This window comes from Aplidium turbinatum, chromosome 7 (assembly GCF_918807975.1).
Source record: "Aplidium turbinatum chromosome 7, kaAplTurb1.1, whole genome shotgun sequence".
Taxonomy (NCBI): domain Eukaryota; kingdom Metazoa; phylum Chordata; class Ascidiacea; order Aplousobranchia; family Polyclinidae; genus Aplidium; species Aplidium turbinatum.
Window position 1 is genome coordinate 32,504,966 of NC_137478.1, and position 16,730 is coordinate 32,521,695.

At 37.7% G+C, this 16,730-nt stretch overlaps 1 protein-coding gene across 1 annotated transcript in view; it reads right to left on the minus strand.

The window, feature by feature from the left end:
• The window catches only part of LOC145773944 (uncharacterized), a 67,460-nt gene that overhangs the window by 16,933 nt on the left and 33,797 nt on the right, over positions 1-16,730 (minus strand). Inside the window, exons 8-17 of the mRNA XM_082585067.1 lie at positions 15,453-15,603; positions 14,309-14,378; positions 13,407-13,455; positions 9,940-10,123; positions 8,412-8,569; positions 8,096-8,261; positions 5,715-5,785; positions 5,237-5,420; positions 2,029-2,151; positions 1,044-1,146 (exon numbers count right to left, since the gene is read on the minus strand). Coding sequence (XP_082441193.1) covers positions 1,044-1,146; positions 2,029-2,151; positions 5,237-5,420; positions 5,715-5,785; positions 8,096-8,261; positions 8,412-8,569; positions 9,940-10,123; positions 13,407-13,455; positions 14,309-14,378; positions 15,453-15,603 — 1,259 coding nt within the window. The remainder of the gene's footprint in view (positions 1-1,043; positions 1,147-2,028; positions 2,152-5,236; positions 5,421-5,714; positions 5,786-8,095; positions 8,262-8,411; positions 8,570-9,939; positions 10,124-13,406; positions 13,456-14,308; positions 14,379-15,452; positions 15,604-16,730) is intronic.

The window sequence follows — 16,730 nt, forward strand, 5'->3', positions numbered from 1 at the left end:
AATATTCTGATGAAACCGCTCGATTCGCTATAAGTGCGCAAAACAAGTGGCCTCGTTTATTAAGCAATGTTAAAGAGTCAAAAGTGTTGTAAAAGGAGCTTGGCCTGGCAAGAGCTTTGTTCGATTAATTTTGTTGCTGCGGTATTCTAGCATAAATATGAACAACATGTAACGTTGGATACTGGGTACGAAATGCGTTCTTTTTTAGCATAAGAGTCAACCTACCTAACATTTCATTAGTGCGGCCCGCCGTAGCTCTCCTTAGTGCCAAAGTGGCCCGCACGCGAAAAAGGTTGGTGACCCCTGGTCTAAACCTTAAAAAATAATAGAATATTTCAATTACCTTGCTGCCTAAAAAGTAAGCTCTTTTACATGACCTATACTAGTAGCCTGGCATCATGATCCCAGTCTGAGAATTTCTAGACCTTGAAGTCATTGCTGAACTTCAAGCTTTGTTCACACTGATCGGTGTTTTGACTTTTATTTAATTTTAAGAATTTGGCGGGGAAATGGGTTAAAAATCGTTTTTTTTGGTTTAAAATTGAAGCAACCTGTCAGGCCCCCAGACTGGCAACACATTAGGATTTTTGGGGCATTGTGACGTCATGTGACGTTAAATTACATCACAATTGGACGAGCTAGCTCGTTTCCAGCAGCAGAACTGTTAACGATTTCTCTGCCTATCTCACAAAGGATGAGGAGCAACTGCAGTTTGCATTGAAAGTTGTTGCTGACCACCGCAAAAAGTTCCCTAACACCCTGAAGCAGACCTTACTGGGCAACAACGAGTGATATTGGTCATCATTAGCGTTTGGCAGAGAGCAACTATGGAAGTGCTTAAGCCTTCTATACCTCTTCTGGGTCGAATTTCAGATCCATTGAGCTACCTCTAAACATTAAGGAATATCAGTGAAATTTTACACATGGTGTTTTTTAACCAAAAGGAACGTTTTGGCAGGGTCAGACCAACAAATATCCAAATTTTTTTTTTTAGTATACAACTAAGGACCACCCTACTACACATACAACACAACACTGCATACCTCCACATGTTCTTCCATCTTGCAAAAGAGCCTTGCCTCTTGTGCAGGAACAAACAGCGTCGTTGCCAATCACAGTGCAGATATCGGAACATTTTTCGTTATTCTGACGAAATAAATGTGAAAAGATTTTGACTGTTTGGGTCGATTCAAAGTGAATTTAATTAATTGAATCTTTATCCTCGGACTGGGAAAGCTTCTTACAGAGCTTAAATCTGGCAGTTTCGCATACTTGTAGAGGCTTTGACTCACTGACGCAGACGCGGTCACTGAGATTGACAGAGTAAAATTTCCGATTGTTGTTATTAAAACACATCGGTCAATCACCCACCTCGAGTGTTGGCATGTAGCCTGACTCGTTCATGACATGACGCCTGACTCGTTTATGAAATGTAGTCTGACTCGTTCATGACATGTAGCCTGACTCGTTCATAACATGTAGCCTGACTCGTTCATGACATATAGCCTGACTCGTTCATGACATGTAGCCTGACACGTCCATACATGTAGCCTGACTCGTTCATGACATGTAGCCTGACTCGTTCATGAAATGTAGCCTGACTCGTTTATGACATGTAGCCTGACACGTCCATGACATGTAACCTGACTCGTTCATGACATGTAGCCTGACTCGTCCATGACATGTAGCCTGACTCGTTCATGACATGTAGCCTGACTCGTTCGTGACATGTAGCCTGACTCGTTCATGGCATGTAGCCTGACTCGTTCATGACATATAGCCTGACTCGTTCATGACATGTAGCCTGACTCGTTCATGACATATAGCCTGACTCGTTCGTGACATGTGGCCTGACTCGTTCATTACATGTAGCCTGACTCGTTCATGAAATTTAGCCTGACACGTTCATGACATATAGCCTGACTCGCATATGCTACATTGCTACATGTATTGTTTCAGGTACATCAACAAAAATATTCAGTAAGAACAACAACAAACACAAGCGACATCTTTCCAGAGTCTACTCACCCTTTCGCATGGCGACGCTTTCTTGTCTTCCGAAGGATCCGTCACGAGCAGTGGGCCATATGAAACAGTCTGTCCTGTTCTTTCGGGTCTTTCTCCTCCAACGCTGAGGTCACGACGCCTTCGCTGATAAGGACATAAATGGTATTTGTTATATAACAATGGCTTGGTTCAGTTTTACATTTTGCTTTTGAAAAATTCTTCCCTAGTCTCAAATATCCATCTTAATAAACACTTGATAGAAATTTAATTGTTACTAAATGTGAATAAAATTTGTTCTTACAATGTTTCAAAAAACCTGTTTCATGAAATACAGTTAAGTTGACGCTACATAAACCTAAGCCACAAGAAAAGTCCTTTGCCTTTACGTTCAACTAATGGCTGCTGACGATGAGGATTTTTAGAAACGGAATTAATGTGGAAAACACTCGTTTTGCTTGCTGGAAAAATATACATGCTGTTCTGAGTTAGCAAACATCCCTGGTCTGTATTACAATTTTCATGGATTAATTATTGTTATCATTGTGTTGTTAGGACTATGCCATGCAAAAAGCACAATGCACTTGGGGAAACAGTTCCAAACAAGTCAATACCTATTAAGATAACTTAATTGTTACTAATCAATTGTTGAATTAATTAATTGTTCAGAAAGGGCAATGTTCAAACACATGCGTAGTATGTTTAGACATCTCCACCTCAGAGCAATTAGTTTTTCTGATTTTCAAATAGCCTAGACTCGTTGTGCTGCGCAATCCAGTTCTCCTTTCATGTGAGCAAGGCAAGCAGTTTTTCAACTGTTTAGACCAGACCATATTTTTGGTATATTGTAATAATGTATGTTTCTCAAGTACTTCTTATACAATGTAATATTTTTCTTTAGGCTTGATAAGGGCTATATGTGTAGCCGAAAACGCTCGCTTTATTTTATTTTTTGTATGTTATTATGTTAAACTTTGCTCAGTTATGTCTGTTAATGCTTTCTCTACCACTTCTCCAATACTCGTTCTACAATTTTCATTCCATGGTCTAACAATTTCACTCCCCTATATGCATTGCAACTATTCACATTTCCCTTTCCCTTGAACAGTGACACAACAATGCTTTGTTTCACTCTTGTGACATTCCTTCACCATCCAGTACCTTTTCACAAAGCTGCATCATCACTTCAACCCCGAGCTCTCCACTTGCTTTTATCATCCGACGTACCGGTCGCTTGACGATGCCTCATTTTCTCCATTGCTTCCACCATTTCTTTTCGAGTAACCTTTTCCACAGGCCCCTTCACTTAATTAGCCTCTATGCAGTGGCGTAGCAGCCACTTGGCGGTTCTGGCTCTGCGCTAGGGGCGGCACGCAGCAAAGGGGCGGCAAAATGAGGCTGCGCAGTGCACACAGCACGAGAAATAAAGTAATGCAAAAATAAATATAAAGTAAAACAAGAAAATGATTTACAAAGAGACAGCTAGCACACCTTAAAAAATTTAAGGATAGAACAACAGCTAAAAAGCTCGAGTTGCTTCTTGCGTGACGTTGGATAGCTGTAGCCTGTACTCCGTCTGTTGTTCAATTCTTAGTAACATTTATTACGTCATAAATCTGTTGTTATAATCACGATTCATTTTCTCTATCTCAGCAGTTGTTTCTGTGGTCAGACGGTCAGACCTCGTGTGCAGTAAAGCTGAGATACTGGTGTATTTTATTGTTTTAGCGTAGTTAGATGGGGAAGGCAGACATAGTGTTGAGAGTTGACTAGAACTGCAGATTCAGTTTAGTTAGGGCAGGATAGGTTTTCTGTGCCAGCATCATAATTTTAGCTAGGTGTTTATTTAGTATTTGAAGTAGACTACCGGTGTGTCGTTGGGAAAGACTCTTCCGGTTACTTAGCAGACTTTTGGCGGCCAGGGGCTCTTATTGGCTTTTGACGCTAGCACGAAAACAAGTTTTAGCGAGTCCTCACGTTTGACCCTAAGAGAGGGGGGGACATTGTACCCAGGACTGAGGGGGGCCCGGAGAGATGGCTAATCACGAGCTAGTTAGTTACGATTTGGTTCCGCAGACCAAGAAAACTGTGGAAGGTGAACCAGTCCTGGGCATTTAAACGTTTAATTGTAAACGTTTAAGTTGTTATTAATTGTAAACGTTGAAATGACAGGTTGTGGTTAAATTTATACAAGTGTTAATTTAGACTCGAAAATGAAACGTGTCAAAGAGAGTGGAGCTTTTTTTAAAAAGAAGAAGAAAGCAAGAGAAGCACAATTAAAAAAGCACGAGGGAGCTATGCTAAAATTTGTAACCTCTTCTGGTTCAAATGTTTCTTTAACATTACCAGGGAACGATTCTAATGAAAACCCAGACAACAACGCTGAGCTCCAGAGAGATACTGAAAAGATCAGCTTATCAGCAGAAACGCAAGAAACGGGGTCTATCAAAAGTAAAACCAATGAAATCAATTATGCATTGCCAGTTATAGGCCTATATTGCTTGAACATGAAACTATTTCAAAATTTGCTGCGGTCTACTTAGGACGGCATTTTCAACGAAAGCCAGGGGCGGCAGCATATGCTCTTACGCCACTGCCTCTATGGTATATTCCTATACATTTTCCTCATTCATAATGTTTTCCATATGTGCTTTCCATGCTTTTTCTCTGCTTTCCGGACAAATGCAACTTTCCATCTCTACTCTTTATTCATCTTCCCCCGACAATATTCTTTCCATCATTTTTCATTAGTTTTAGAAGCATGATCGTTTCTTAAACAAACGGTCAAAAATATTTTTTCACAACCTTTTTACTTTTTTCATATTCAGATTTTCCACTACTAGTCAAAATGCTGCAATTTCCATGATATTACTTTTACATTTATCAAGTGCTTTCTGTCTTCCTGACCCAATCAAGATAAAATCAATCTCCAACCCATGTCCTCCTGAGCTATATGTCACCTTCTATATCTCCTTTTTTTTAAACCAAGCGTTTAAACGTAAAGTTTCTTTACATCAAAGAAATCAAGTAACATTCTTCCTTCCAAGTTTCTTTCTCTAAACCCAAATCCCCCATGACTACTTTCAAACCCATCCGTAATTGAGCAGAAATTGGAGAAACATAGCTTATAGTGGGTGATCTTTTCGTCACGGGCACGTTAGTGACGAACAATGGTAGGCTAGGATGCGATGAGGATTCGAACAAAAATTAGTTTTATTCAAAAACAACTTACTTTTGCTTTCGAGTTGCAATTTGTTTCGATTGTGTTGTCACAAAGATCAACTTCACAATGGGCAAAGATGTACTGATCTTGGTTGATGTTGTTTGTTGTGAAGAAGAAAGATCGGAAAGCAAACTTTGCATCATCTGGCATGAAATTCCTTAACTCCATTGTTGCGGGGGTGTTTTGGAGCATCCTGTAATTGCGTTCATCGCATCATTAGCAGCATCATGTGGTCATTCTTTGTGGTTTTGTTAGAAGGCCTACACTCTCGCAAGTTTAATGCAGCTGAGTTTTATCCAATGCAGCAGAAATATATTTCATCTTTTGACGACTTATCAATCAGTTGATGTTACATGTTCGATTTGTGAGCCAGACGTCACTAGAAATGGATTCCAGTTCGAACGAACGAAAGTTGGAAAGAAATAACGAACCAAAACTGCGACTTTTGCTGAAAAAAAATAGACTCTTTCGATTATTGCGCACTTACTTGTCTTTTATGACGTCATATTTGGGCGACACTTGTGAATCCTCATCACCGTTGATCCAGCAGTTTATAAGCTGCAAAACAGATTATTTTGTTTTAGTTACGTTATGTAGTTGGCTCTCCACCTGCGTACTTGACTATGTTGACGTGTTCTAGCACCAGCATGTTGAAGTTTTCATTGCACTTGATATTGTGTTTCTCAGAAAACTAAGATATTTCGGACACATAGCAAGACGGAACTCGTTGGAAAAATTAATGTTGACTGGGTTGATAGAAGGCAAACGAACAAAAGAAGAACAAAAATAACATATTTTGACAATATCAACCAAATTACGAGAATGAAAAGCATGCCGGAAGTAGGCTACTACTTAAAACAAAAGACAGAATGAAAAGGAAGGAGTTCACAAGCGACCAGACATGATTAATCTGTTGAAGAAATGGAAGAAGGTATTGTGTTGGCGGTTTTGATAAAAATGTTCACTTTTCGGTTTGAAGGACAATGGCATCTGCACAAATGACTGTAGGTCTAGGCCAGGGGTGGGCAAAGTTGTTTAAAGAAAGAGCCGCTCGTGGATAAACCATAAACACCAGCGAGCCGCATCTGGGGTGGTAAAAGGATAGACCCTCGGCCCCAGACGCTCACACGACGACAACCAGCGAGCCGCAAAATCAGTTGACATAACATAACAGCAACAAAAACACAATGATTGCTTATCCATATGAGTTTTGTACTTGACTCACTAATCTCTGAAAATTTGGACGATAAGTTGTTAATGCTGTGCAAATTAATTCTTCCAAGTGTTCATTTGTCAAGGTTGCGCGATGCTTTAATGCAGAAATTCATACTATAGGGATCGCCAACTCGGTTGAATATCCGACAACCAGAGTGTAAAAGTGTTGCCAGATAGTTTTTATATTTTAGAAAAAATATTATTTTGGCATTTTTAAAGTAGTAGTTGCCCAAAACTTGCCCGTAAATAAATATTTTAAAACTAATCTAAAGAAATTTTATTGTTCACTTATTAAACTATCATATTTTTGGCAAATTTACCCTCTCTTGTACATAAAACATATTAAGCCTACTTGAAAAAATAATTACCAGCTTCAACACTTAAAACATGAAGCTCTTTAATCCTGAGGTGTTATTTAATTTTCTCAATTTTTTTTGTTCTTAACTGGTTTCTAATAATTTTTTTTACACCTGCAAGTTTTATTTAAGTTTGGTACATAAATTTAGAACATTTTTATTGCAAAGTTACACAACTACAAACTACTTTAACTCAATCTTGTGCAACTTTAAACTTCAGGTTAGTTTTAAACGGACAAGCTTTGGGCGACCACTACTCTTTAAAAATGCCAAAATAATATTTTGTTCCAAAAATATAAAACATATCTGGCAACACTTTTACACTCCGATTGTCGGATTTTCAGCCGAGTTGGCGATCCCTATACTATGAATCCCTGCTTTAATGTTACAAAGTAATAAATTCTTGTAAAAATGAATAAGTAAGTTCTGGTACTACTTCTAAGCTTCAACTAATCGCTGCTTATATAGCGACGTTACTAAACTTCCAATTGTTCCTGACTGAACGCAAAATGAGCCAGGAGAAGCACAATGTTGCTTTTGCAAAGTCACAATTCCATTGTTTAACAATGGCTACAGTAAAATAGAAATTCTTTTTTGATCTTTGTGTTGTATTGGCCGCAAATTAAATTTTAAAGACAGTGTAGGCTAAGTCACAAATTTTAATTTATACCAACCGATTTTTGCGTCCCTACCAATGTGGCGCCCATGGTTCGAGCCAAACCTGCTACACCCTAGGTACGCCACTACTTGGTTGACAGTCCGAGATAATATATTTATAAAGTATGCCGCATGCGGCTCGCGAGCCGCAGTTTGCCCACCGTTGGTCTAGTAGGCTATATGACTCTGATTGTACGAGACGAAAACAACAGACTTATTCAGCAGCGAGGGTGGGACACTAATAAACCGAATGAGAAAGCTTACAGTAGGCTATCACGCAGTTCATTCCAGTTAATCTTTAGTTTAAGTTGAAAACTCGAAAGAAAACGCAATGTAAGGAAACGTGGCTGGCTAGCGTGTTTTCTTAGGCTAGCTAAAAAATCAGTGAAATGAAGAATCTTAATTCATTAAAACCCAAAATTTAGAAGATCAAGACTGAAATGTAATTGTTTGTATGTTGCAACTATTTTCGTTTACACTAATTTTGTTGTCCTGTAATTTGTAAATCTGTAGTCTACATCAGTTGACTGGTAGCCTAATATTGTATGTTTTTCACATGTTCGCGCCAACAGCAAAAAATTGATAAGTGAAAAAAGTCATAGAACTGATGCAGTGAAAATTTGACGTCATAATCCCTCACCTGAACATAGACTCTTCCCGATGCCGAAACACCAGTCACCCGAACTTTGACGTAAACCCACCCAGGCATGACTACCGACGTCTGAGGAGCGTTGAAGTCCACGTTATAGAATCCAATGGCAAGTTTGAAGACGCCATCCATTTGCTGGTTAGCAAAGGCGAGTTTCCTAAATTTCGTCACAATTACATCATTGACTCACAATAAGTTGTTACGTCACAGACAGGCATACAACTAGACAAGTACAAATCTTTCCTTGCTCGTGGTAATTTCAAACAATGAATAGAATTGTCAACGTTCCATTGTACACAGTCCTTACTCAAGTCCCACATTGAAGCCTCCAGCGGTGTTGAGAAAATACTTGGTGTTGTACCGACAAGTCCTGTTGAAGCAAGCTTCCTTGAAGCGAACAAAATCTTGGGTGAGGTCTGGAAAGTTCCTGAACGTCCATGTGAGAAAAATGTAGCCATCTACAAACTGAATTAAAATTTGGACAAGTAAAGATCAAGAAAAAAGAATATTTAAGTTGTTCTGATGAGTCTTCAATAGAAGAATACCGGTTCTCCAACATGGACATATTGCTATTAATTTTGTGTGTTGATTGGTCTTGTTAGATCAGGTAATGTGAAGAATAGTTTGTTTTACGGCCAGTGGGGATTTTCTTCTTTAATTTACAGCAGCCTATGTAAAACAAGTTTAAATTTTCACATTATCAGCATTTAAAAATAAAGAAAGAAAAAACGAAACGATCCTTCAAACTTTTTCTACACGTACTTGTGTTTTCATTAGAAATAACTTTAAATATGCAGTATAAGCTACATAAAATAAAAATGACACTGGTCAACAAAGACCTTTTTTTTTGCATGGATTTTGAGAACTGATTTAGGGTAATTTTGGGGTGCTAAATCCGAATCTGAGCTCAAATTTCCTCTATCACATCACGTTTTCTTGCAAAATGCATGTTCCATATTGATAAGTTATGTAAATGCTGCTCATTCACTCACGAGTTTGACACCACACAATCACGCACAAAACCAGCTCTGCCGTGATTTGGCTGAACCTAATATGCGCCATTTTTACGTTTTTGAGATAAATGACTTTTTGTGTTGTAAAATTGCCAAGGAAAAGCACTCGAAGTTGACTTTGTAAGGCTGGAACAGACAAGCAAACAAAATTTTTAAGAATGAAATTTGATCCAGGTTTTTCTTTGTTTATTAAAACATAGACATACGAAGCTGAGCAACGTGATCAAGTTTAACATATTCAAGTTTATTATATTTACAGAAACACAAAACTACGCAACAAATTAAATATCGAACGTTTTCGACATCACAAGATGTCCTCTTCAGGAATAACATATAAACAATTTTACTACATCTGAATAAAATACAATGGTTATTATAACTATAAACAGGAAAATATAAAAACTGTACAGTAGGCTACTTCTGACTAGCTCAAACTCAACGATATAGGCTCTGCGAGAATCAAAGGTAACTGCATCAAAAGGTGTTAAACAGATCACATGATGTGGTAGAAAGGCAAGGTGCGAAAAAACTAATTTTAAAATACAGAGAGCAAGAAAGACGAGCCGCAAACAAACAATTGTCTGTTCAAAGGTGGATTGTTATGTTTTATGTACAAGGCTTCTAAGATTTTAGTTTGTTACTCAGACCTGCCTCTGGACATGATCTCAAATTGTTTGATAGAAACGTTGTTTTTGCATTCTATACACATACTGTATTTTTGCTGGTGATATTTGTTTCTGCGCAGATTGCTTTTGCGTTATGTATTTTTTATCCTTGCTATCCATTTCGTTAATTTATCAGACTTTACGCGTTAATTCTTACCGAATAGTAGGGGTCGCACTTCAGCATATCCGGCAGCATGAACTGGTAGGTTGCTTCCATTCCATTTTTCTTGCATTCATCACCGATAGTGTTGATGTCATAAGTCAGGTCTCGACCGATGTAGACGTATTCATTTGTGTTGTTGGTGTCTACTTGAAGCTCCATCAGCTCTGCGGGGGCAAGCCTGAAAAATTTATTGGCCAAAGCTGTCACATGATCAACAATGTCTCGTCGCATTTCAGAATCAGATCCACACTTTGAAGCACATTTGCTTGGACTGATGGCAACATTTTTTAAGAATCTTTAGTAAAAGTTTAATTAAACTTGAAATTATGACAAGTAATTTGTCGTCAAGAAATATTTTGAAACTTTAAACAAACCGACAGCTACAAGAAAAATAAATCAAATTCAAGCTGAAGGATAGTAGTGATTCTGAAACTTTTAAAAACTTTTATTAGCATACAAACCTTAAATTAAAGATAAATAACAAAAACATCAAACAAATTAAATTGTGCAATCAAATAAGATTGAACGTGAACATCTAACTTCCAGTCGTCGCATGTATCATAGCCGATATGTAGAGGTAAGTTAGTAACTCTTAGTAGTCCAATTTTCATCATCATTGAGTCTCCACAACGATCGATTGTTCACAGTTCTTAGTTTACAAAATTTTGGTTTGTCCATGTTGAAAGATTTTTGAAGATTTCCAAACGTGGACGCCCCCGGTGCCTCTGACCAGGAAGTCGCCCCATCATTGCCGAATGTTCAATTCCGCGCTTGCGGTAGACATGCCCCGATAAATGCCATTTGCCTTTTTTTGATAGTTGTGATGAGGACGCCAGGGGTGCACCCAGAGCGTCTCCACACTTCTTCGTTAGTGATCTTATCCATCCAGTTAATTCCCATCATTCTCAGAATGAACCAAATTTCAGCACTGTTGATCTTCTTTTTTATTTGCGGGCATATAGTCCAGGATTCACAGCCATATAGCAGAACTGACCAAATGTATGCATGTAAAATTCTTATTCTAGTGTATAGAGAGATTGAGTTAGATTTCTGTATTTTGGGCATTTTGATGAAAGCTTGTTTGGATTGTGCAATTCTTGATTTTACATCGCTCCAGCATCGACCATTCGAAGTGACTATAGAACCCATATAGTTGAAAATATTTACTTGTGAGACCGGTGTATTCTGTATCTTGATTGTGCATACTGGAGTTATTTCCTTTGATGAGATAGTCAATGCAAATTTTAACATATCCTTAGAAATTAATCCTCTTTAATAACCTCCATGTAATGTCTATTCCTTCTTCGTCCATGACTTTTAGCATGTCCACACAGATTTCATCTAGTTCAACTGCTTTTAATGTTTTATTCAATACAGAGCCCACTTCTCAAAATTGAGACTTGTGGTTGTATAACAGACAGCACTTTTCAGTAGGCCCACTTCCTCGGCCTAACATCATGAACAAGATCTTGCAAAAATTCTTCTCAACTCTTTGAAACATCTTTTGTGTAGTGAACGATGTTTGCATTTGCCGCTCTGATATTCATTGATCCCGGAGCTGATTTTTTACCTATAGTCTCGTTCATCTTCTTGAACTTGCCTTATTCATCAAGAATATTGGCGTGTACGACATCAATGAAAACAAGTTAGAGACGTAGCATTACACCACTCGAAGCTTTGCTTTTCCGACCACCTTAGAGTAGAAGGGTCAATTTCCAATTAACTTAGACAATAATTCTTTACCTCTCGTTTACAAGGGTTGCTTTAGCAAAAAAAAATGAAGCAATAGATTGAGTTTGGCTTTTAGCAGCATAATCGTTGTTTACTTCACAAATGTAGCTATACAAACTACCTGTTTCAGCCTGATGCTGCAGGTTCGCTGTGGTAGTAGTAGTTTGCACTAGCTTATGGAACACAGTTCCCTGCTACTACTACAGGATCATAGACGATGCGGCCTTTGATGAACCAGATGCTTGGTTTGTATTTTTATCCAGCGTTTCCTATGCGACGCAGTATCCAAAAGTGTTCTTGGTTGGCTGATTGACTTATTTTGTTGAAAATGAGATAAAAATGTCATTCATTGTCTGCCACGAGCACGTCTCCCGAGAAGGCGACCGCGTAGATATAGATCTTTGAACTCTTCTTATCTGATGATGTGACCGAGAAATAGTTGGCTATATGAAATGCGGAGCATTCTTCTATAAAGCAACATTTCAGCTGCTTCAATGTTACGCCTAGTTTCTACAGTGAACGCCCACGTCTCCCAACCACATTGGAGAATAGACACACCAGTGGCGTATACATGGGGGGGGGGCATATGCCTCCCCATGCCTTGAAAAATGTTTTTTTTTTTAGCGTTGTTGTGATTATGTAGTGCAAACATGTTATTTTTAAAAGTAGTCTTGAATAGCAGTGTCGTATTAATCCCTTGCTATATCCCCCTGGAGGGGGCACGGCTGTTTAGGGGCCCACCTATTATTTTATTTTGTTTAATGCTTCTTGGAAATTTAAAATGAAAAATTGTTGTAAATACTGCTACAAAAGCTCGATAATCAATAGCTTAAATCACGCAAGGCCATATACACGCCTTCCAAAACCTCAGTTGGGAGGCTTATCTAGTTTGGGGGTTATTCAAGGTAAAGTAGAGGCGTTACGTTTCTTTCAGCCCCGCTCTCGCTACTTTTCAATTTAAAGTGAAAATATGACTCTTGTTTGGAGATTTTTCATGTAAACAATGCGTGAAAAAATCAAAGTAGAAATCAAAACTATTACGACTATTGCGGGAAACATCAAGCCACGTTGATACCGACAAGAGCGACCACCAACACCAGCCACGACTCGGAGGATGAATGTTTTGGTGTGCTGGTGCCATCACATGAAACGTCGGTACGAAAATAGCAAATTGTGGAAGCTTTTTTTCAGACAGAAGCAAGTCCTTGAGCTTTCCTGGTGCCGATTTATAACGTCGTTTTAAAATACGACAACTCCATTCCTTACAGTGCCACGATGAAGACATTTTTCTCCGTTGCAAAAGACGTGTTGAAGCTAAAGCGGGCAAGACTCGGTGACTCGCATTTTGAAATTGCTTGTGTTTTCTATGACAACTTTGAAATGCTTCGTTTTCAAGGCCATTTTGACGTCAAAAAGTGCTTCTTGTTTTGATTGTCTTGATTGCTGTCTGCTGAGTTTGTGTGTTGCCAGGCGTGATTGCTGTAATATTTGTCAAATCACAATCAATTTATTTTTAATTTTGGATTATCCTACTACGCTTATTGGAGGGAAAAATCATGCGAGGTATGACTGAAGTATGCGAAAAAACAGATTTATCAATAATAATGGTCTGTGGCCAAAAAATGTTGCTAAAGCCTAGCCTATTGTTCATAAACATCTGCTTTAAAAATGGATGTAAACTATTACACAATTTTTATTGCCCTACAATAAAAATTAAACAGAACACTTACTTAAATTTTGGTGTTTCCGTACATTCAATTAATGTATCAGTGATGGTATCTGAAAAGAATGAATTGCTCTTACATGCTACCATTAGAAACAAAGATGATGTTTTATATCTGTATTATTAAGGGGGGTTAATCGGCTTTTATTTTTTTAAATCGAGTTTGTTAAAGTGGCAAAAATTTTAAAACATTATTCCAGAGGCCATAGAATATACTGTTGTATCCTAAAATCAGAGCTAAAGTTGAAATTAAAATTACCCTTCTATCCTGACTTTTACTACTGGAACACACTGTCGTGAAATCTACTGCAAAATCAAAACTCAAGTAAATATCAAAATAAAAGCAGCAGAGCAACTCAAAACAAACTTAAGGCAATGTCGCAACAAAACAATCAACGATCAGCAAGAAGTAAAAATGGCACTATGCAAGCATTATCACGTCACACACTTCATCTCGTGTCTGTATTATCCCTGGAACACGTCAATTTGATTTATTTATTGCAGTTTACTGAGCAATTTTATTGCTTATGAACTCCTTTTTCTCAGTTTTTGAGAGGCATGCAACAGCATTATTAACACGTTCAATTCGTTTCTAATTTACCACACTCTTATCCTATGTCATCGAATAGCTTTTATTAAATTTGATTGAGCCAGCATAGCAAGCGAGATGATTTTACAAAAACGTCGTTTTTTTTCTCAGCTTCGGGGTGACATGTGGATTCTTTGGATCCGATACTGCTGCAAGGACAGGATAGGCTATATCAGAAGTTAATACTTTTTAAAAACATAACGGAGTTCCACTTCCTAATGCATATGACGTTGCTAAAACTGAAGGCAATAAATAGTAAGCCAACTTATTACAATTCCACTAAATGAAGAGATATCGCAACTTATTATATTACGTTGTACCTGTCAGTGAAATATCATCTAAAGCAATGTCGCCTGTACTCGAACTTCCACAAGTGCCAGTAAAAGATATCTGAAAAAAATTGGCCTGTTGTTGAGAACATTAAAAACTTTGAATTTAATTTTCCATTGCGAAAATGATATTAAAGAATATAATGAGATTATTTGCTGCATATGGTTCTCTGATTTCGGAAGAAATTTAGGGGGAATTGCATCACCACACTTTTCAATTCATCAAGTGTTGACGAGAATTTTTTGCATATTTTCATAAATTTGTTTGGTATCTTGCCTATCAAATGCTAGTCTACATTATGCCCTACCATCGCTCTTGTGCCCTACAATCTCTACTCTACATTATGCCCAACAATCGCTATTGTGCCCTACAATCTGTAGTCAGCAATGCATTGCATTGCAACATGCATTAAGTCATGCGCATAACCAACTGAGTTATCGGTACGAACCTTTTCCCACTTTTCGAAGAGGGTGACCTACTCTATACTATCAACTGGACAGCGGTGGAACAAGTAAGATAGTCGTTTACAATAGCCTATACTTCTTTATTGTTGACAAAAGTAGGAAAATTGACGTTACTCAATTTAATAAGTCTGTGAAACAGCAAAGTAAACTCTCTACCAAAGCTTTAAAATTAAAGATAATGCCAAGCGTGCATCTTTACTGCACCAAGCAGAAGAGTGGTTATTTGATATCTTCATAATCCTGCCAAGCAATGCAAATTATTACAATGCTGCTGAACAAGCCATTCGTAACTACTTAAAGTAGCCTATCAGATATATTCAGTGAGGCAGCGAACAAGGTTAGACCACAATAAAATGTGTTAGTTTGCTTGTTGGGTATGTAAGCCTACACTTCCGGTTTGATTGAAGCTTCATAGATTAATAGACGTTGCAACTACGACTCAGTGATGAGGCATTTGGGCCCACCACAAGTTTGTTTTCAGGTGCCGCAGCAAAGCATAAACATCCTACTCGAAAAATACAACAAAGTATGCCAATGGTAGTTCAACTCTCAGGCTGATTAAAACTCTTTTCTTAAAACAAACAAGCGTTTCAAGATTTTACCCTTAACTTCTATTTGCAGTAGGCAGTAGGCCTATTTAATATAAAATGCTTATGACGTTTCTTTTTACCCGAAAAGGTTGAGATGTGTAATCCAGTTCCTTAACAAACTGCAACCAATCAGTTCCTTGCTGTCCGCTTCTCTCCAATAAAATTATACTGCTACTGGCAAATATTTGGGTAACAGTCAGAGTTTGAATGTCGTCCCCATACATGTGGTACCTAAGCAATATTAAGATTTAACTGCAATGTTTTACATAAATAATATCGAGATTAGTGTAGTGCTAGTGAGTTACAATACACTAGTTAGAAGAATTGGATATCATGACCTCTAGTTTTGCTTTATAAGAAAGACGAATACTGTGGGCTATTTATGTAAGTGTAGTTTGCTATTGTAAGTGTAAATTATTTCTTATTTTTACAAGCTCAGTTACAGTAACTAAACAAACACAGCAAAAGTCACCTAGAAAAACACAAATGTAATAACTGGATCAAGAATACAATAATACCCTCACAGACTAAACGTCATAGTGTTATAAACTAATCATTTCATTTTCGACGTAACTATAAAGAACTTTCATTTCATCATCACGCTGAAGTCCAAATAACTGTAAGTTGTGGGCTACTATAAGATTGGTTTGTTTTGTTTCTCGTTTATAACTGTGTTTAACTGTGTAACTGTGTGTTTTTTGTTTATAACTGTGTGATGAATAGGCTACAACAATACTCTTAGGCTAAATAAGCAATATAATTTACATGATCACAAGTCACCAAAAGCAATAGCCAGTTGAGAGATATGAACCCTTTCACAAGAGAAGACATGTTTATGAAAGATCAGCATTGAGTAACGCGAAAAATTTTATACACATATCAGTAGCCTACAGCACCCGGGCTGTGTTTATCAATTCGGAAGCAGGGCAAGTGTGGCTTATTGCCGGTATCTAGGCTTAGCTACAGGCTAAGGCTGTTTTGTTGGTTAATTGCAATTTTTTGTAGGCTAATTTTTATGCTCGGCGAAGTTCGAACACGAACATGGCGAACATGAAGCAAACTTGATGTTGGTTATCAGTATCACGATTCCTGATAAATTCCATATTTGGTTTCCCGCGCTTTTTAAAGTTAAGCAGCAAAATTTTCGCTTTCCAGGTCCAAATCTAAAAACTGGATTCATAATAAATTGAAACCTAGAGATAAACTAAGTTTAGTGAAATGAAGAAGATAATTTAATTGTGAACATTTTAAATACCAAGATTTTTGAAATGATCAAAAACTTGAAGAGAAATTATAATATCAAGAATCCAACTCTGCGGTTGACGCATGCAGCAAACAAGCAATTGACTCCCCAGCCT